Raw genomic sequence first — 22,695 nt, forward strand, 5'->3', positions numbered from 1 at the left:
CTTACTTGGTTATAGCAGACAATCGGCAAAAATGGACACCATTACCCCCACCCCCCCATGGTCTGTTATAATGAGGGTTTACTGTGCTTCAGAACTATCTGATGTGAAAACATGTCAATCAACCTGTTGTTGGAGAACTTACTGATGCTAAAATCTCACTGAACTTTAGTAAATATCATATCAAAGTGAAATCTAAATTCTTACAGCACAACTTTCTAAAATAACGTTATTTTCCAGTGAATTACAAAGGATTTGCTTGTACCTTGATTGTGAATGGCGGGACTGTCGTATGTTGAAAGACTGGAGCGGCTAGGCTTTTATACACTGGAATTTAGAAGAATGAGAGGGGATCTTATCGAAACATATAAGATTATTAAGGGGTTGGACACATTAGAGGCAGGAAACATGTTCCCAATGTTGGGGGAGTCCAGAACCAGGGGCCACAGTTTAAGAATAAGGGGTAGGCCATTTAGAACGGAGATGAGGAAAAACCGTTTCAGTCAGAGAGTTGTAAATCTGTGGAATTCACTGCCTCAGAAGGCAGTGGAGGCCAAGTCTCTGAATGCATTCAAGAGAGAGCTAGATAGAGCTCTTAAGGATAAGGGAGTCAGGGGGATATGGGGAGAAGGCAGGAACGGGGTACTGATTGAGAATGATCAGCCATGATCACATTGAATGGTGATGCTGGCTCGAAGGGCCGAATGGTCTACTCCTGCACCTATTGTCTATTGTAATTTGTACATTCTGCAGGAAATTATGATCATTAAGACTTTCAGGTTCAAGAATAAGTATTAATTACAAACAAATAATACAAATAAGCAGCAGACAATGAAAGAAAGAAAAAGAGTATAGTATTATATTCTTCATATTGCACTGTAACTTAATTTACTTCTTTCAACAATGAAATATTGAAACCAAACTGGTTTTGGCAGGTCATTTTCAGATAAGAGCTGTTGAGCCACAACTATAGAACAAAATACAGCACAGTGCGAGAACAGGCCTGTGAGAACTATCTGTGTCGAATATGATACCAAGTTGCATGTCTCCTCTGCGTTCATGTGATCCTGATCCCTCCATTCCCTGCACATCCTTGTGCCTTTCCAAAAGCCTCTTAAATACCACCATCTGCATGGCATGCATTGTATTATGTAAGTGTTGGTATTATGTAAATTTTGACACCAGCATTATGAGATTTGACTGGTGAACTCAAGTTGTATAGCTGTATATTCTGCAGCCATAAATATTAGATGTGCTTGGACGTAACTTTTCGGTCACAAGTGGCATGTTTTGATTCAGTTTTGATTCTGCACCCATCCATATATTGTATATACAATATACTGTAGCTAGTGCGACACATGTGGGTTTAAACTAAATAGTGGGGGGGGGAAGGGGTTGACAAATTGGGAATATAAAGATGGAGTTAAAGGGGAAGTGATTACAGGAAAAGTTGCAAAAGACTCGAATCAATGGGAAGGAAGGTTCGAGAAGGGATAAGAGAGTAAGGTCAGGGCCAATACTGACTGGTGTGAGAGGGGAGGTGAATACTGAGGTTAAAGTGTTGTATTTGAATGCGCAAAGTATAAAAAATAAAGTGGATGAGGTTGAGGCTCAGTTAGATATTGGCAAGTATGATGTGGAAATTACAGAGACATGGCTGCAAGAGGACCAGGGCAGGGAGCTGAATATTCAGGGGTATACGATCTATCGAGAAGATAGACAGGTGGGAAGAGAGGGTGGGGTTGCTCTGTTGGTAAGGAATGATATTCAGTCCCTTGCAAGGGGTGACATAGAATCAGGAGATGTAGAATCAGTATGGATAGAGATGAGGAATTGTAAGGGCAAAAAGACCCTACTGGGAGTTATCTACAGGCCCCCAAACAGTAGCCTCGACATAGGGGCGAAGATGCTGCCGCTGCCGGAGTTCCCGAGGTCGGCCTCTACCCAGGGATCTGCGAGCTTCCGACGTCCACGCGGAAGGTGCAGAATCAGTTCATTCCAAAGAGGAAGAAAGATTCTAAGGGGAGTAAGAGGCAACCGTGGCTGACAAGGGAAGTCAAGGACAGTATAAAAATAAAAGAGAAGAGGTATAACATAGCAAAGATGAGTGGGAAGCCAGAGGATTGGGACTCTTTTAAAGAGCAACAGAAGATAACTAAAAGGCAATGCGGGGAGAAAAAATGAGGTACGAAGGTAAGCTAGCCAAGAATATAAAGGAGGATAGTAAAAGCTTCTTTAGTTATGTGAAGAGGAAAAAAATAGTTAAGACAAATGTGGGTCCCTTGAAGACAAGCAGGTGAATTTATTGTGGGGAACAAGGAAATGGCACATGGGTTGAACAGCTACTTTGGATCTGTCTTCACTAAGGAAGACACCAACAATCTCCCAGATGTACTAGTGGACAGAGGTCCTAGGGTGACGGGGGAACTGAAGAAAATTCACATTAGGCAGGAAATGGTGTTGGGTAGACTGATGGGACTGAAAGCTGATAAATTCCCACGGCCTGATGGTCTGCATCCCAGGGTACTTAAGGAAGTGACTCTAGAAATTGTGGACACATTGGTAATCATTTTCCAATGTTCTATAGATTCAGGATCAGTTCCTGTGGATTGGAGGGTAGCTAAAGTTATCCCACTTTTTAAGAAAGGAGGGAGAGAGAAAACGGGAAATTATAAACCAGTTAGCCTGACATCAGTGGTGGGGAAGATGCTGGAGTCAATTATGAAAGAGGAAATTGCGGAACATTTGGATAGTAGGATCGTTCCGAGTCAGCATGGATTTATGAAGGGGAATATAAGAAAATAACTGCAGATGCTGGTACAAATCGATTTATTCACAAAATGCTGGAGTAACTCAGCAGGTCAGGCAGCATCTCGGGAGAGAAGGAATGGGTGACGTTTCGGGTCGAGACCCTTCTTCAGACTGATGTCGGGGGTGGGACAAAGGAAGGATATAGGTGGAGACAGGAAGATAGAGGGAGATCTGGGAAGGAGGAGGGGAAGGGAGGGACAGAGGAGCTATCTGAAGTTGGAGAAGTCGACGTTCATACCATCGGGCCGCAAACTGCCCAGGCGAAATATGAGGTGCTGCTCCTCCAATTTCCGGCGGGCCTCACTATGGCACTGGAGGAGGCCCATGACAGAGAGGTCAGACTGGGAATGGGAGGGGGAGTTAAAGTGCTGGGCCACCGGGAGATCAGATGCGTTAATGCGGACCGAGCGCAGGTGTTCAGCGAAGCGATCGCCGAGCCTGCGCTTGGTTTCGCCGATATAAATAAGTTGACATCTAGAGCAGCGGATGCAATAGATGAGGTTGGAGGAGGTGCAGGTGAATCTCTGTCTCACCTGGAAAGACTGTTTGGGTCCTTTGATGGAGTTGAGGGGGGAGGTAAAGGGACAGGTGTTGCATCTCGTGCGGTTGCAAGGGAAAGTGCCCGGGGTTAGGGTGGTTTGGGTAGGAAGGGACGAGTGGACCAGGGAGTTGCGGAGGGAACGGTCTCTGCGGAATGCAGAGAGGGGAGGGGATGGGAAGATATGGCCAGTGGTGGGGTCCTGTTGTAGGTGACGGAAATGTTGGTGGATGATATGTTGGATCCGCTGGCTGGTGGGGTGGAAGGTGAGAACGAGGGGGCTCCTGTCCTTGTTGCGAGTGGGGGGAGGGGGAGCAAGAGCGGAGCTGCGGGATGTAGAAGAGACCCTAGTGAAGGGAAAATCATGCTTGGCTAATCTTCTGGAATTTTTTGAGGATGTAACTAGGAAAATGGACAAGGGAGAGCCAGTGGATGTAGTGTACCTGGACTTTCAGAAAGCCTTTGATAAGGTCCTACATAGGAGATGAGTGGGCAAGATTAGAGCACATGGTATTGGGGGTAGGGTGCTGACATTGATAGAAAATTGGTTGGCAGACAGGAAACAAAGAGTAGGGAATAATGGGTCTCTTTCAGAATGGCAGGCAGTGACAAGTGGGGGACCGCAAGGCTTGGTGCTGGGACTGCAGCTATTTACAATATACATTAATGATTTAGATGAAGGGATTAAAAATAACATTAGCAAATTTGTGGATGACACAATGCTGGGTGGCAGTGTGAACTGTGAGGAGGATGCTATGAGGATGCAGGGTGACTTGGACAGGTTGTGTGAGTGGGCAGATGCATGGCAGATGCAGTTTAATGTGGATAAATGTGAAGTTATCCACTTTGGTGGTAAGAACAGGAAGACAGATTATTATCTGAATGGTGTCAAGTTAGGAAATGGGAAAGTGCAAAGAGATCTGGGTGTCCTTGTTCATCAGTCACTTAAAGTTAGCATGCAGGTACAGCAGGCAGTGGAAAAAGTTAATGGCATGTTGGCCTTTATGACAAGAGGAGTTGAGTATCGGAGCAAAGAGATCCTTCTGCAGTTGTACAGGGCCCGAGTGAGACCTCACCTGGTACTGTGTGCAGTTTTGGTCTGCAAATTTGAGGAAGGACATTCTTGCTATTGAGGGAGTGCAGCGTAGGTTCACTCGGTAAATTCCCGGAATGGCGGGACTGTCATATGTTGAAAGACTGGAGCGACTAGGCTTGTATAACAGAGCTTTATAACAGAGCTTTATTTGTCATTCGGTACCGAAGTACCGAACGAAACTACATAGCAGTCATAGAAAAAAAGAACACAAGACACATAACCCCAACACAAACGTCCATCACAGTGACTCCAAACACCCCCTCACTGTGATGGAGGCAACAAAACTTCCACTCTCTTCCCCACTTCCACTCTCTTCCCCACGCCCACGGACAGACAGCTCGTCCCCGACCGACCCGCACAGTCCCCGCAAGGGGATGGAAGTCCCCGTGGCCGAATAGCACCGGGCGCTGAAACGTCTCGCGGCCGAGCCGGGCGATGAAATGCCCCGCGACCAAGCCTTGCGCAGCTAAGTCCCGTGGCCGAGCTGCACCGGGCGATGTTAAGTCCCGCGGCCGAGCCGCACCAGCGATGAAAAATCCCGCGGCCGAGCTGCACCGGGCGATGTAAAGTCCCGCGGCCGAGCCGCACCGGGCGATGTTAAGTCCCACGGCCGAGCTGCACCGGGCACTGTTAAGTCCAGCGGCCAAGCCGCACGGGCGATGAAAAGTCCCGCGGCCGAGCCGCACCGGGCACTGTTAAGTCCAGCGGCCGAGCCGCACCGGGCACTGTTAAGTCCAACAGCCGAGCCGCACCGGGCGATGTAAAGTCCAGCGGCCGAGCCGCACCGGGCGATGTTAGGCCCCGCAGCCGAGCCGCACCCCGCGCCGTGAGGAAGAGAAAAGTTTCCCCCACCCCCCCACCCACACCACCACTCCCCCACACATACACAACCAAAAAAAAAATACAAAAACCATCCCAACACCAACACACAACAAAAAAAAAGGAAAAAAGACGAACAGACTGCTAGCGAGCCGCAGCCGTTAGGCGCCGCCACTTCCGCTTCCGAAAATACACTGTAATTTAGAAGGATGAGAGGGGATTATTAAGGGATTGGACACGTTAGAGGCAGGAAACATGTTCCCAATGTTGGGGGAGTCCAGAACCAGGGACACAGTTTAAGAATAAGGGGTAGGCCATTTAGAACGGAGATGAGGAAAACTCGTTTCAGTCAGAGAGTTGTAAATCTGTGGAATTCTCTGCCTCAGAAGGCAGTGGAGGTCAATTCTCTGAATGCATTCAAGAGAGGGCTAGATAGAGCTCTTAATGATAGCAGAGTCAGGGGATATGGGGAGAAGGCAGGAACGGGGTACTGATTGTTAATGATCAGCCATGATCACATTGAATGGTGATGCTGGCTTGAAGGGCCGAGTATCCTTCTCCTGCACCTATTGTCAATTGTCTATATTTGTTTAGGCGTGTAATTTTCCTGCGCAAACTGAAATTTATTTGAACACTACGGTGATCTGCAGAGCTGCTCAGAGCAATAAAAGGCCATATTTTCAATATATTTTGCTTTTGTTCAGAGGACCATGGGAAAGTCAGATACAAATGCCCAGATCCCCTGATATTTATCAAAACAGTATAATAATAATAATAATAATATTCATTTATTGTCATTGCAACGAGTACAACGAAATTAAAAAATAGCCAATCCTGACGGTGCGTAAAAACAGGATCCTCAGGAAGACCAACATGCAGGAGAAGCTCATGTTGTCCTTCTATCGCTGCTCCATCGAGAGTGTGCTGGCATACTGTATAACCACATGGTATGCCAGCTGCTCAGAAAAGGACAGGAAGGCCCTTCAGAGGGTCATCACGACGGCCCAGAAGATCATCGGCTGCTCACTGCCCTCCCTGGAGCACCTGTTCAGCCTACGCTGCCTCAGTAGAGCAGGCAAAATAATAAAAGATCCATCCCACCCCGGCCACCGTCTGTTTGTTCATCTGCCCTCTGGTCGACGTTTCAGGTCGATCAAATCCCGAACAAACAGACTTAAGAACAGTTTTTACCCCAGGGCCATACGAGAACTGAACACTACCTTTGCACTAGGCAACACCGTTAAAAAATCTTGTACTTAATATAATTGTATTTAATTGTATTTATGTATTTATTTGTTTTTGCATTTATTGCATATATGTTTGTACGCACCATCAGGATTGGCTATTTTTTAATTTCGTTGTACTCGTTGCAATGACAATAAATGAATATTATTATTATTATTATTATTATTATAAATGCCGCAGGTGGGACAAGTTTAGATGCGACATGTTGGCCAGTGTGGGCAAGTTAGGCTGAAGGGCCTATTTCCACACTGTGAGACTCTATGAGGAACAAAATATCACACAAAAGTTGTACATGGTTACAGTGGAGCACAAGAGCAAGCCCTTCAGCCTACCATGTCTGTGCCAAGACCATCACTTCTCTACTGCACATAACCCATATCTTGCCATTCCCTATATATTCATATGCCTATCCAATAGTCTTTTAAATGCCACTAACATCTGCTTCAACCGCCAACCCTTAGCCTCGCCTTTCAGGCACTCACCATCATCTGTGTAAAAAAACAAACTTGCTCTGCACATCTGCTTTAACCTTTGACCCTCTCCATCGGCCTAACCATTGTCCTATAAAGCTACATCATGACTTCCTGACTCTTATAATGCTCCAACCTATGAAAGCAAGCATCCTATATGCCCTCTTTACTACTCTATGCACTTGTGTTTCCGCTTTCAGGGAGTTATGGACTTGGACTCCAAGATCCCACTGGACATCAATGCTGTTAAGGGTCGTGCCATTAATTGAAGATTTCCCCCTTATAATTGAACTCTCAAAATGAAACATCTCAAACTTGCTGGATTAAATTCCATCTGCCATATTACGCCCATTTCAATAGTCGATCTATATCTTGCTGTATACTGTGACTGCCTCTTCCGCACAGTCCGCAACCCCAGCAATCTTGGTATCATCTGCAAACTTACTATCCAACTCGTCTACGTTTACGTCCAAACATTCTGGGTTGTAAGTTGCTGTGCTTCCCGAATTCTGATGTGGACTAATTTCCTAGCCTTTGGTAACTGCTGTATTGGGGAAAAAGACTAATTAAAGTCTACCAGAGGAAAAAAATGTCCTAGGCTGCACATTGTTTTCAAAATTTGTTTTTAAATTCCGATAAAGCTGCTAGTATATATTACACAATTAACACAGTATTACACAATGGCTCACTGGTTACAGAGTTTTCCTTGTAGCCCTTCTTTATCGGCATAACATATGCCACCCTCCAGTCTTCCAGCACATCACCTATATTTAATGATGACTCGTATACCTCAACCAGGTCACCTGCAATTTCTTCCCTAGCTTTCTTGAACATATCTGATCAGGCCTGGAAAATTTGTCTACTTTGAACGCATTAGAATCTTCTACACCTCCTCATCTGTAATACTGACGGCCCTTAATACACTTCCATTGACTGCCCCAAGTTTTCTGGTCTTCATGTCGTTCTCCACCGTAAAAACAGAAGAAAAATATGAATTGATGACTTAGCCCATCTCCTGTGGCTCCACGCAGAGATGACCTCTTTGATTTATGAGGGGTCTCATTCTCTCTCTGGTTACCCCTTTCCCCTCAATGTACATAAAATCTCTGGATTTTCCTCAACATTATCTGCCAGAGTTTTCTCCTCTTCTCTTTTTTGCCCTCTTGATTTCCTTCTTTAGCGTACACCTCAGTTCCTCCAGGGATGCACTTGCTCCCAGCTGCCTATACCTGTCCCATGCCTCCTTTTTGACCTGAGCCTATATTTCTCTTGTAATCCAAGCTTCCTTATGACCACTTGCTTTATCCTTCATTCTTGCACGAACATGCATGCCATGCATTGTTGTCAGCACACTTTTAAAAGCATCCCACTTTCCTGACGTTCCTTTTCCTTGTAATTATGGGAAGTTTTCATGTTCAACTGCAATGGTTATTGATTTGTATGGAGAGGTGTGAATTCATTCACTAGTAATAGAATGTGTTTCCTCATGGGGCTGGGTATGTGCTAGAATAACTTACACTTTTGCTGCACTTCTATTTCCATGTTTACTCTCAAGGTCTGAGAGATTAAGTAACCATACATGGCTGTGGATTCCTCTAACCATCCCCACCCCCTCCCCCCCTTTTATGACCCCCGCACCCTCCTTTGCTACTCCCCCTCCTCTGCTGTGCACCACCTTGACTCCCACCTATTTCTCTCCACTTCCCACCCCCCACTCCGCACTCCTACTACTTTCTCTAAGGCCTCATAATGACAACAGATTTGGTTCATGAAATACACTATATTAAACAGTTATGAAAATGCTTAGTTATTAATATTAGCATTTGCATTACTATTTTTCATCAGTTCTTCAATCCTGTCTCACCTTTGGCCACCTATTACCTACCTTGTTTTGTCCTGCCTCTCCCCTCTTCCAGCTTTCTTCTCCCCACAATTAGCCTGAAGAACTTGAACTCGAACAGTCTCAACTCGAAACGATGTTTTAGTATCTATGTTCTCTAGTGATGCTGCCTGACCTACTGAGTTACTCCAGCACTTGTGTCCTTTTGTGGATTCCTATAGTTTTTGAGAGTACTAGCTTATTAATCATATCTAACTACTTCCATCATTTTTGGATTTCAAGCATCTGCCATTTTGTTCTGATGGGCCCAGTCCTGAACTGAATTGTATCACCAAAATAAAAGACAGAGCCCGAAACAGAAAAATAAACCAGTCTTTCTTACTGAGCTATTTCTTACTAAACTTAATTAAACATAAATGCTATCATTTACACTTAAAGGTTTGATTTTGTCTGGTTTGTTATTTTGTCACGTGCTCTGAGATGCAATGAAAAACTTTGTTTTGCCTACTATCCCAGGCAAACCGTACCACATCACCACTACAGGTTGTGCAAAAAAAATAGAAAGGTAAAAGAGTACAGAATAGTGTTGCAGCAAAGGGGAAACTGCAGATAAAAATAGTGCAAGGATCACAGCGAGGTAGGTTGGGGGATCAGGAACACATTCTTAACATGAGAGTTTTGTTCAAGAGCCTGATAACTGCAGGAAAAAAGTATTCAAATAATAGATTTTATTGATAGAATATCAGAAATACAAATTACCAACAAAAAGAAAGTGTATTTTGTGCTGAGTTATATATGGTAGAATTATAAATTCAATTAGAAAGTAGCAAAACAGAAAATGCTGGAAAAGGAACAAAAAGTCTGGATCTGTCGACACAGAAACTGGTTCTTTTTCCACAGATGCTAGGTGTTTCCACTGTTTTCTGTTTTCATTCTAGATTTTCTTATTTAATAATGTAAATGCTAATATTTTTAATTAAGTATTTTCATAACTGTTTAATATAGTATCGTTAATGAACCAAATCTGTTATGGCCTCATTGTTCCTCTATTGCTCTGTTCTGGTGAGGGGTTAAACTGCCGGTGCTGCATTTCCCATTAACAGCTTCCTCAATCTCGTTGTTGCAGGATTGTTGCAGATGTTTGAAATCATTCTCAACCTGGTGGTACTGATCATTGCTGCAGCAACCTAGAGTGCTTCTGCAGCCTTCGCTAGTATTGGAGGCTTCGGGAGTGCCTATTATTACAACATGGGTTATTCCAACAGTGGATTTCTAAATCACGAAGTACAGCAGATCGGTCAGCTAGATGTAGTGTACAACGCGATGAAGTCGACCACTGTGTACTGTGCAGTAGGGATTAGTGTTCTGCTGCTTGCTTTCTCCGTGGCTTTTCTTATTGTCGGATGTATATTGCAATTCAACAGGACCTCAGTGCTGCACAGCAAATACCCATCCTTTTCGATTATGGAATGTGCAGCAAAGGCCCTTGCAGCAGTGGTTTACATCATAGGAGTGGCATTGTATCTTCACTTCATTCATAAAATTAATGCCACAGAAACGTGCAAACAGAGAGAATCACTCTACAATCGCCATGGCTACAGCTCAGTGAAATGTGCCATATTAGGCACAGAAGTTGCTGTTTCCATCTTTGCCATGATGTTAATAATTGTTTACATTGCTAATTTGGTTTTTGGTGTTTTAGTTTATCGAGAGCTACAAGCTACACCATCGGAACATGCAAAGTCTCCTGAGACCTCTGCTATGTGGAGACATGTGCCAACCTCAGAGACACAGCCAATGAAATCTGACATTCTATATACATAAACTATAAAAATAAGATGACATTTTTATAATACAAATAACAATGTTTAAAGCCTAATCTTAGGCCTCAGGATTCTGGATCTTTAATGCTAGTTTAAAACTCAGACTGTCATCATGTAACTATGTCATAAGAAAACTCCATAACCTAATCGTTTGGTGGAAAAAATCTGCCATTGAATATTGATATTCTCAGTTTTGGTCTCCAAATTTGAGGAAGGATATTGTTGCTATGGAGGGCGTGCAGCGTAGGTTCACTAGGTTAATTCCCGGAATGGCGGGACTGTCGTATGTTGAAAGGCTGGAGCAATTAGGCTTGTATACACTGGAATTTAGAAGGATGAGGGGGGATCTTATTGAAACATATAAGATAATTAGGGGATTGGACACATTAGAGGCAGGAAACATGTTCCCAATGTTGGGGGAGTCCAGAACAAGGGGCCACAGTTTAAGAATAAGGGGTAGGCCATTTAGAACGGAGATGAGGAAGAACTTTTTCAGTCAGAGAGTGGTGAAGGTGTGGAATTCTCTGCCTCAGAAGGCAGTGGAGGCCAGTTCGTTGGATGCTTTCAAGAGAGAGCTGGATAGAGCTCTTAAGGATAGCGGAGTGAGGGGGTATGGGGAGAAGGCAGGAACGGGGTACTGATTGAGAGTGATCAGCCATGATCGCATTGAATGGCGGTGATGGCTCGAAGGGCTGAATGGCCTACTCCTGCACCTATTGTCTATTGTCTATTGTCTTTTGATAAGTATAATCCCAAGACATTCAGAGGCTGGAAATTGGTTAAGTTAGCCTCTGGGAGATGTTAATTCCTATTTAGGTTTTAAATAATGTCTTTACTTAGGGTCACGGCCATTACCTTGATGAAATTTTTTTTTTATACCTGTCCAGTTTTGGCATATTAACGGTAATGGTCGGATGGAAATCTGAGACACATCATGGAAAAATAAGAATATGTACAGTAGTTAAAATAATTTTCCCTCATGCTCGTAAATACAGGCTACAGACAAATATTTAGTTATTTTTACTCCAGGTCTTGTTTAAATTAGGAGTGTCAAATTGGATTTACAAGATGGATCTGGCAATTTAATCTGAGAAAAGTTTCCATTTTCACTCTGAGAAGCTGCTCCTGCCCTGGGTGTCATTGTCACAAGTTCACAAGTTATAGGAGTAGAATTAGGCCATTTGGCCCATCGAGTCTACTCCGTCATTTAATCATAGCTGATCTCAGCCTCCTAATCTCATTTTCCTGCCTTCAGCCCATAACCCTTGACACCCGTTCTAATCAAGAATTTGACTATCTCTGCCTTAGAAATATCCACTGATGGCCTCCACAGCCCTCTGGCAATGAGTTCCACAGATTAACTACCCTCTGACTAAAGAAGTTCCTCCTCGCCTCCTTTCTAAAAGAGCACCCTTTAATTCCGAGGCTGTGACCTCTGGCCCTAGACTCTCCCACCAGTGGAAACACCTTTTCTACATCCACTCTATGCCTTTCATTATTCTGTAAGTTTAAATGAGATCCCCCTCAGCCTTCTAAACTCCAGTGAGTAGAGGCCCAGTGCTGTCAAGTGCTCATCATATGCTAACCAACTTATTCCTGGAATCATTCTTGTAAACCTCCTCTGGACCCTCTCTCGACCCAGCACATCCTTCCTCAGATATGGAGCCCAGATTTGCTCACAGTACTCTGTGAGTACTATGCGGCCTGACCAGCGCCTTATAGAGCCGCAGCATTACATCTCTGTTTTTATATTCCAGTCCTCTTAATATAAATGCTTGCATTGAATTTGCCTTGCTTATTACTGATTCGACTTGCAAATTAACTTTTTGGGAGTTCTGCACTCCCAAGTCCCTTTACACCCCTGAATTCTGGATTCTCTCTCCTTTCAGAAAATAATCTACACCTTTATTCTTATTACCAAAATGCATGACTCCGCATTTTGCTCCACTTCTCTGCCCTCTCCTCACCTGTCCAAGTCCTTCTGCAGAGTCCTTGCTTCCTCTGCACTGCCTGCCCCTCCACCTATCTCAGCATCATCTGTAAACTTGGCCACGAAGCCTCCAATCACCTTATCCAAATCATTAATATACAACGTGGAGAAGCGGCTCCAGCACCGACCCTTGTGGAACTCCACTAGTCACTGGCAGAGAATCTGACAAAGCGCCTTTTCTTGCAACTCTTTGCCGTCTGCTATCTAGCCAACCCGCTATCCATGCTAGTATCTTCCCTTTAATACCATGGGCTCTCATCTTCCCTAGCAGCCTGACGAGCTGCACCTTATCGGAAGGTTTGAAAATCTAGGTAAGCAACATCTACAGCCTCCCCTCTGTCTATCCTGCTATTAACTTCCTCAAAGAACTCCAGCAGATTCGTCAGGCAAGATCTTCCCTTCACAAAACCATGCTGGCTTCGGCCTATTTTATTGTGAACTGCTAAGTACTGAGTAACCTCATCCTTTATAATTGACTCTAAAATCTTACCAACCACCGAAGTCTGCCTAACCAGCCTATAGTTTCCGCTCTTCTGTTTTGCTCCCTTCGTGGATAGTGGGGTGATATTCGCAATTTTCCAATCTTCAGGAACCACTCCTAACTCGAGTGATTCTTGAATTTTCACAACTAATGGCTCCACAATCTGAGGCCACCTCCATCAGAACCCTTGGGTGCAGTCCATCCGGTCCAGGTGACTTATCCACCCTCAGACCTTTCAGTTTTCCTAGCACCTTCTCCTTCCTAATTGCCGCTCCACTAACTTCCACCCTGTGAATCTCTAGGATTGCAGACACACTGCTGGTGTCTTCCACCGTGAAGACTGATGCAAAAAGGTTCTTCAGTTCCTCTGGCATTTCTTGATTTCCCATTATCACTTCTCCTGCATCATTCTCCAATGGCCCAATGTCCCCTCTTGCCCCTTTTTTACTCTTTATATATCTGCAGAACATCTTCCTATCCTCTTTTATATTATTGGCTAGCTTACATTCATACTTCATCTTTTCTTCAGATTGTCCTTTTATTTACCATTTGTTGTTCTTTAAGAACATCCCAATCCTCTGGCTTCCCACTAATCTTTGCAATGTTATACGCCTCCTCTTTTGCTTTTATGTTGTCCTTGTCCTCCCTTGTCAGCCATGGTCATCTTATTCTCCCCCTGGAATCTTTCTTCCTTTTTGAAATGAATTGATCCTGCATCTTTCAAATTATCCGCAGAAACTCCTACCTTTGCTGCTCTACCATCATTCCTTCTCCAGCCCCTTTCCAGTCAATGTTTAGCCATATAGTCCCTTTTCTGTCCTGTATTCTCTCTTTTTTTTACTCCAATGCTTCTGACATTTGTCTTGTTTTCTCTCACTTTGTGCAATCTCAAATATGCTTTTCCTCCTCCAAGATCCTGCATCAAACCAAGTTTCTTTCGCTCTTCTCCATTCCCGGACACACCTGTAATTTCCTCATCAAAATTTCTTTCTCTGTCAGAATCAGTGGCTGGAGAATTGTTTTAGTAAAGGATGGACTGTTCATTTAACATTTAGATCCAAATAATTGATGTTGTTATCCTGATTAATCTCCACAACAGCATTGATTTATTCTGGGTCTCATATGTTTGTAATTTGTGAGCATTCGTATTTAACCTTTTAGGTAGACACCAGGATGTTTTGTTGATCCAAACACATAATAAGGAAATGAGTACATTGGGTTTTCTCTCCCTTCCTTCCAACTGTACATAGTAGAAGACTTCTGTAATTTTGCTCTTGAAATGATTGTAACAAATCAAACAAACTAACGTTGGAAGTTATTAAGCTATGTTCAAATTTTAAGTGTGCTAAAAGTTGCTGTTACTTTTTGACTAGTGAGATTTGGATTTCTGAGGGAGCTATGTTATGAAGTTAGATATGACACATTGACACAATGTACTGGTCAGTGTATTTGCAATACATTTTGAGGTCTGGAGGTATGGTATGTGAAAATACCTTTTGTATATATCAATTTTATTATCATTCACCTAACGAAGAGACATCATTAACTAACTACCTGTGCCTTGTACTCCTAACATGCAAAATGCGATTTGCGTTGTAGCATTTTGCATTTGTATTGGCTCTTTTCTAGTTAATATTTTGTAATATCTGACATTTTTGTGGTACATATATGTGAAGGAAATATTTTGGAAATTGTTTCTCTATTAGAAATGGTTAGCATACTTGTTTACATTTTTCTTACATTATTCATTATTTACTTTTGTGTTATTTGTATAAGTAACTCCAGTTTATGTGGGAAGTTAGTACCAATCTCGAGATTCTGGTTTGAACAGTAGAATGGTAGAAAATGCAATGAGATGAAGCAAAAGGAGAACAGTATTTTAAACCATCTTTATGCCGCTGGTCTGATCATTGCTAAAGTACATTTCCAACAGGTTACTTTCCAGAAATGTCGCTCTTCATGTGTACATCTTTGTGCTGTATGTAGGTGTACAATTTGAGGAGAATACAGATCAGCTGGTAAAAACCTTGAATGTTTTCATCTCTTCACTTTGCTAAGATCTGGCATTCCACCTAGCAAAGGAGAAAAGTGGTTTTAAAATGACAAGAATAATTGTCATTGACAGTACTGGCAAGAATTTGTTGAAGGCTTAATGTGATTTATTTTAGTTTATTATTGTGGTTACTACAATGTTACATGAATATTTTGAATCTCACTCACCATTTGTGTATATTTGCATGTTTATATTGTTAAGTTGACTGTACTGAAAAAGTTTTGAACCTCTCATAGATTTCATTTCTTAGAATGAATCTTAAATATATTTTTATAATGCTGGAATAAGATGCTTAAAATTGAAAATGCAATAAGAACATTGTAGTCCAAGGTCAGTTCATGTGGAATTGAAAGGTGAGGTAGCAGAATGCCACAAAAGAGTACCTGCAAATTAGGAGTTTGAAAAGAAAAAGGTGGGTCATGGCATTCCAAAATGATCGGCATTGGGAAGCCTGGTATTTGTTGTTGGCATAAATGATTTGAACATGGGAATTATAAGTACAATTTCACTCTGACATTGGAGTGTATCGTAACACCGAGGAGAACTGTCAGAATATTGGGAGGCATGAAAAAAATAGCTGAATGGATATGCAATTGGCAAATGAAAAGTTAAAGGTGAAGTCTACATTTTGGCAGGAAGAATGAAGGCTCGGGTTTCTCAGAAAATCTCATTACAAATGAGTTTGAGAGATGAGGAATCCGAGTCACTGTGCCAAATGTAACTAACTACAGTTTACTTAAAACACTTAAGGTGCTTTTTGAAGCTAAAATGTTGTATCTTCAGATTTTGTAATAATAAGATTAAGGTACAGTATACTTTTGAAGGTCATTTATTTACATGTTGGATATTTCATATGAGAAAATAAGTCCAAAATATTTTGTAACCATGAAATGTGATGTGTTTAAACATGTTTTTCCTTCATTGATACTATATTTTGGGTGTGAATGGAAAACTGAAGGCTCACTGGTTGAACTGAACATAATTATTAATTAATAGTAATTGCATTATGTATGTATTTTGTTAAATGATATTTAAGAAAATAAATAGTTTTTTCTTCAGAAATGAATTCATTGTTACGTTTATCATGTAAGGTATTATGAGGCACCAAAATTTTAAAAGACCTTGCCAAACTAAAATTAAGAAATCTTTGTAAGAAAATCAGAAAATACCGGAAATACACAGTACATCAGACAGAATAAAAGTTTCCAGCAAATTTTGTTTTGTTTCAAATTTCCAATATCTGCAGTTTTGGTTTTGATTTTCACTTAAAATTATGTTACGTTAGATAGTAAATAATGAGTTATTCAGCATTTAGAACATAGAACATAGATCAGTGCAGCACAGGAAACTTCAACGCACAATGTCTGTGCCGAACATGATGCCAAGACAAGCTCCATATACCTCTATTCCCTGCAGATCCATGTGTATATTCAAAATCCTCTTAAATGCTACCATCATATTGGCCACCACCACACCACGCCAGCACAATTCAAGCATTCTAAGTAAAAAAAAACTTGCCCCACACATCTCCTTTAAACTTGCCCCTTTCACCGTAAAGCTACGCCCACTAGTATTTGATGTTTCTATCCTGAGAAAACAGTTCTGACTATCTATGCCCCTCACAGTTTTATATACTTCTATATGGCCTCCCCTCAGCCTCTGATATTCCAGTGAAAACAATCCAAGACTGTCCAACATTTCCTTGTAGCTAATACCTTGTAGCTGATCCAGGTATCATTCTGGTAAACCTCTTCAGCACCCTCTCCATCCTTCCTGTAGCGGGGTGACCAGAACTGCCCCTCAGAATCTAATTAAATCTTTCCTATCTCACCTGAAAGCCTGCCCTCCAGTTCTGGATTTCCCCTACACTTAGAAAAAAAATCTACATTCACTCTACCTATTCCCCTCATGATTTTATACGCATCTGTAGATCACCCCTCAGCCACCTGCGCTCCAAGCCTGCTCAATCTCTCCCTATGGCTGAGGCCCTCCTAGCCTGCAGACACAGACCCCTGTCACCCCTTGCACAATCACCAACATGCCAAGAAACACTTGAAGAGTCGGAACAGCTTCATGGAACTAGAGCCAACTGTGCCAGGTACCAAAACCAAACAACAGATGGCACCAGGACACCGCCTGCCTTATACTACCTGGAACGGCCTAAACCTCCTCCGCACTGGAGTGGGATGTTGCGGACTCAACCTGAAGAAGTGAGGCTTCTTGGACTCTGACAAATGCAACTGTGGAGAGGTACAGACAATGGCCCACCTACTGATTTCCGACGGAGAGGCATGCACTGCGGACGATCTCCGCAGAGGCACAGATGTGGCACTGACTGTGACAAAGCGATGGCAGAACGTCGTCTGACACACGAGCGAATTAGCCAAAACAAATAAATAGTTATTTGAAGTATAAAATAACCTACAGTGGTAGGGTGGAAGAATTGGACTGACACAAAATAGTCATTGTTGTGATTTGTTAGTTTAGAGATACAGCGTGGAAATGGGCCCTCCAACCCATCGATCACCCGTACACTAGTTCAATATTATCACACTTTTGCATCCTTCACACGAAGGGCAATTTACAGAAACCAATTAACCTATAAACCTGCACGTCTTTGGAATATCGGAGAAAACTGGAGCACCCAGAGAAAACCCACGCTGTCAACTACCTCAAAACAGAAAATTTGATTGAAAAAGAAACGACTAATTTCATTAAAAACAAGTTGTGGAGTGACACTGTTTGCTTGGTTTCTAACTCCAAACTGAGATTTGTGATATAAAATAAAGGGGTCTATCAGAGTAGAGATACTTGGGTAATCTGTTAAGTTAATGTTAATGACCACACTGATTAGTTTAGATACGGCATGGAAAGAGACCCTTCAGTCCACCAATTTCACATCGACCAGCAATCACTCGGACACTAGTTCTAGGTTTACACACGAGGGACAATTTAAAGCCAATTAACCTACAAACCTGCATGTCTTTGGAATGTGGGAGGAAACCGGAGCACAGGATCCTGCCACAGACAGGATCACCCCTACGTATTGAGGATTAGACCCGGGTCTCTGGCATTTTATGACTATAAGCACAAAGAAGCCATTCTGTGCTATAATTTTTGTTTTAAGTAACCAGGAGAGAGCAAGGCCAATGTTTCGTATTTGCAATGTGAAGTTATGTTATGATTGTGAGGTTTCAAAATATTTATATTTTGTTCGCAGGTGTCTTGCAGTTTTCTGAAATTATTACCAATCTCATGGTCCTGATCTGTGTGGCAGCATCGCAAGCAGCAATGTCTGGATACACGTCCATGGGAGGCCTTGGGATAGGCTCTTTCAGCATTAATTCAGCATATAGCCCTTTCCAAGGCACAGAGCTGAAGCAGATCCGGGAACTTGATATGCAGTTCACTCAGATGAGAGCTCCTGGCGTATATGGAGGGGTGACGTTCAGCATTGTCATGGGTTCTCTCACACTTCTTTGTTTGGTGGGTGGTGCAAAACCTCTTCACCGTATTTCTCCAAAATTTCTCATGGCTGAATTTGTGTTCAACATTCTTGCATGTATTGGGTATATAGTGGGTATTGGACTTTACTTGCATCTCATAATTAAGGTAAATAGCACTGAAGTTTGCAGATTAAGACACCGTTTGTATGCAGGAAGGGGTTACACTTTTATGAATTGTGATGTTCAAGGCGGAGATGCCGCTGTGGCATTATTTGGCATAATCTCTGCTGGCATGTATTGTGGAAGTGCAGTTCTGAGTTTCCTGACGCTGAGAACTTTGAAGAAAATTATAAATGCAAACAATTCATTTCAACATAGTTTGGAAGAAGATGAATATAAAAACCGTATAAATCACCAGGAGGTGAAGACTAATCGTGACCTGGCAACCTTTGTGTGAAGTAGCTGCCTCATGCTGAATATATCTTAATTCCTGAAATCAAAATACTGCAGATTTTGAAATCTGACATAATACCAGAAAACGTTAAGAATACTCTACTAACGTCCATTGCCTCATCAAAATTAGATGATAGACAGTTGAGACTTTCATATTATGAAGGTCTCAAGTTGAAAGGGATGGGGAGGGGGAGGGGAGGGAATAGGGGAGGGGAAAGGGAGGGGGAGGGGAGGGGGGAGGAGTGGATGCTGCATCAGTGCAGAAATTTGGACCCAACGAGTCCACTTGGTCTAGTTCTCTATAAAATACAGATTTAATAAAACCTTTTGGATTATAGGCAATGTTTAAGCTGCTGCAGTTTCACTCTGTTTAAAACACTTCTCATTTCACTGTGTTGCTATCTTAACATGTTATAGTACATACAAGCTGGATGAACAAAATCAGCTTTAAAATTACTTAAAATCAAATTATTTCTGCACTACAGTGGTAAATTTACTGAAAGCCGTGCACTTGCCACGGAGTGTACATACAATAAAGTTACTGATGCTATTTGTAGAAAATAGTTTGCATGAATTGTAAATAACTTGACACCTAATAAAAACACGCAGTAACTATTTTACATGTGGTCCTGAGTTAAGGTATTGGAAACATAGTATCTATTTTCTAAGGCTACCTTGAAAATTGTATTTTAAATAAAGTTATTTTCAAAAACATGTGTTTCGTGACAATTTAGATTAAAAGATATTTCTATTAATTTTACAAAAAAATCATTATGATATATATTGTGTAGGAAGAAACTGCAGATGTTGGTTTATACCAAAGATAGACACAAAATGTTGGTAACTCAGCGGGGCTGGCATCTCTGGAGAGAAGGAATGGGTGAACATTCGGGTTGAGACGCTTCGTCAGGTCTGAAGAAGAGTCTCGACCCGAAACGTCACCAATTCCTTCTCTCCAGAGATGCTGCCTGTCCCATTGAGTTACTACATCATTTTGTGTCTATCCTTTATGATATATCTAGTTGGCCATTAATACGTGGCTCTTTGTAGGAGACAACTGTGGCATTTCTGAGATTTCAACAGTTTGTACACTTCAGAAAAACTTTGTTGACCATGAAGCACATTGAGATGTCTCGAAAGGCATGAAAGATGGAAAACATCTGACTTTAGTTAAAGAAATATCGCTTCCCCATTTGTTCAATTCCATGTTGGAACATCCAATTATCATACAGCAGATTAATGTTCTTGCCTGATGCCCATCCTGATGAGGTAATCTGTCACATTTTGCCAACCAAACATAACTTTAACTGTACATTTAGTTTTCTACTGTCATTTTCTGTTTTGTTTTCCACATAAAAATCATCTAAAAAAATAAATATTATATTTCAATTTTCCCCCCATAATATAAACATGTTTCATCTGGTTCAGAAGATTGCTCTATCTGATAGGGAGAGTTAATGGTGCTTAAAGGAGGATTTGAGACAAAAAGAACAGAAAAAGTAACAATATGCCATCCAAATCAAACATAACTTACAGTTGGACAGGACTTTAGTTTATTGTCACGTGTACCGATGTACAGTGAAAAGCTTTTGTTGCGTGCTAACCAGTCAGCAGATAGACATTACAATCAAGCCATTCGCTGTGTATAGATACATGATAAGAGAATACCATTTAGTGCAAGATAAAGCCAGTAAAGTCCTATCAAAGACTTTGAAGTCTGAAGGTCTCCAAATGAGATGGATAGTAGTTCAGGACTGCTCTTTAGTTGTGGTAGGATGGTTCAGATGTCTGATAACAGCTGGTAAGGAACTGTCCCTGAATATGGAGATGTGCATTTTCACACCTCTATACCTTTTGCCCGATGGGGGAGGAGAAGAGGGAGCAGCCAGGGTGTGACTCCTTGATAATGCTGCTGGCCTTGCCAAGGCAGCATGAGGTATAAAAGGAGTCAATGGAAGGGAAGTTGGTTTGTGTGACGGTCTGTGCAGCGTCTACAATTCTCTGCAATTTCTTGCGGTCTTGGATGGAGATGTTCCCAAACCAATCTGATTTAGCAGTTGTATTCCAATGGATCTGAACAAAGACACACACATAACAACAAGGACCATTTATTTTAAAATTCTGCAACAGTAGTAATATTTTGAACTAAAAGTGGTAAATTTAATAGAAAATTAATTCAATGCCACAACCTGCTGCCACATGAGGGTTGCAACACAGGAGGTTCAGAAATTTTAGAAAGGAATCTGGACAGGATGTAGAAAGGATGATGCAGGCTGCATTTGGAGTATTGCGTGCAGTTCTGGTTGCCCCATTACAGGCAAGATGTGAGAGGATGTAATGAAGGTTTACAGGAACGTTGCCTGGATTAGAGGGTTTCGGCGAAAGGTAGAGGTTGGATAGACTTGGATTGTTTTCTCTGGGACGTTGAGGGGAGGCAACAGAAGTATATTCAATTATGAGAGGCATAGATAGGGTAGACCTTTTTCAGAAACTTTTCCCATGGAGGAAATGTCCAACACTAGAGGGCATGGCTATAAGGTAAGAGGGGAAAGGTTTAGTGGAGGTGTGCGGGGCCAGTTTTTAAAGAGAGAGTGGTGGGAGCCTGGAACGCATTGCCAGGGGTGGTGGAGGAGGCACATATGATAGTGACGTTTAAGAGGTTTTTAGATAGGCACATTGGTGATGCAGGGAAAAGAGGGATATGGATCGTATACAGGCAGAGGAGAAAAATGTAACTCGACACAAACATTGAGGTCCGAAGGGCGCATTCCTGTGCTGTACTGTTCTATGTTCTAAGTATTGGTATTCTGTGCACTGAGATACAGTGCATGCTATCCAATCAAATCATACCAGACATGAATACAATCAAGGCATACACAAGTACAACAGGTAGTGCAAAGAGAATAAAGAGTGCCGCAGCTACAGAGTAAGTGAAAATAGAAAGATGGAAAAGCCGCAAATAGGTAGGTTGGAAAATAATCTGTTCCTCAATCTGGTGCTTTCAATGTTTCGAAGAATAGATACCGGGAGGGCGGGAGCATTTGAGACACAAAGTGCTTTGTCAGAATCTTCTTCAGACTACCTGAGGTAAAAATTGTTTTAATTAGCAAATTGGTCATAATCAACTTTGGGGAGAAGGTGGGAGTATTTCGGACAATTTTGAGTTAAACTGGCCCGGTGAATTCGTTCAATTAAGTTTACGGGGGCGGGATGGAAGTCGTGGAACTGGATCGTTAAATTGGCGGAAAATTGATCAACGATTTAAAGGTAATTCAGAAGAAGTAAGCTTTGTTGGCGTTAGAAAAGTTAAAAGTATCAAGGTTGAAATTGCTGTCTCTTCTGAACATTTGTCAAGGATACAACTTGTTTTGTAAAGATGTAGCTCGCTGTGGTAGTGCTCCAACAGCTTTCCTCGCCTGCTTTTGGCGTCGTCCTGACGAAGAACGGACACACCTCGCTCTCTTGGCCGTTTCGCGGTTGCGCTGAGACGGAGCCGAAGGGAGGAGGCGCACTGCAAGTGGGGAGAACGCGGGAGAAAACCCATTGGGGCATGGATTTGGAGGAGGGCGAGATTGCACGCCCAAAGGAATGGTAAGAGTTACACATGGGGGGAAAGAGACATGTGCCGTAAAA

The 22,695-nt window shown here is 42.2% G+C and overlaps 1 protein-coding gene across 2 annotated transcripts in view; it reads left to right on the plus strand.

Annotated features, from left to right (window-relative positions):
• LOC144604570 (MARVEL domain-containing protein 3) overlaps positions 1-19,176 on the plus strand; it is a 78,903-nt gene extending 59,727 nt beyond the window's left edge. For both annotated transcript variants that reach the window (XM_078419161.1, XM_078419170.1), the window contains one exon: positions 18,384-19,176. In XM_078419161.1, the coding sequence (XP_078275287.1) occupies positions 18,384-19,066 (683 nt within the window). In that variant the 3' untranslated portion in view covers positions 19,067-19,176. The remainder of the gene's footprint in view (positions 1-18,383) is intronic.
• The last annotated feature ends 3,519 nt before the right edge of the window (positions 19,177-22,695 follow it).

Source organism: Rhinoraja longicauda, chromosome 2 (assembly GCF_053455715.1).
Source record: "Rhinoraja longicauda isolate Sanriku21f chromosome 2, sRhiLon1.1, whole genome shotgun sequence".
NCBI lineage: Eukaryota > Metazoa > Chordata > Chondrichthyes > Rajiformes > Arhynchobatidae > Rhinoraja > Rhinoraja longicauda.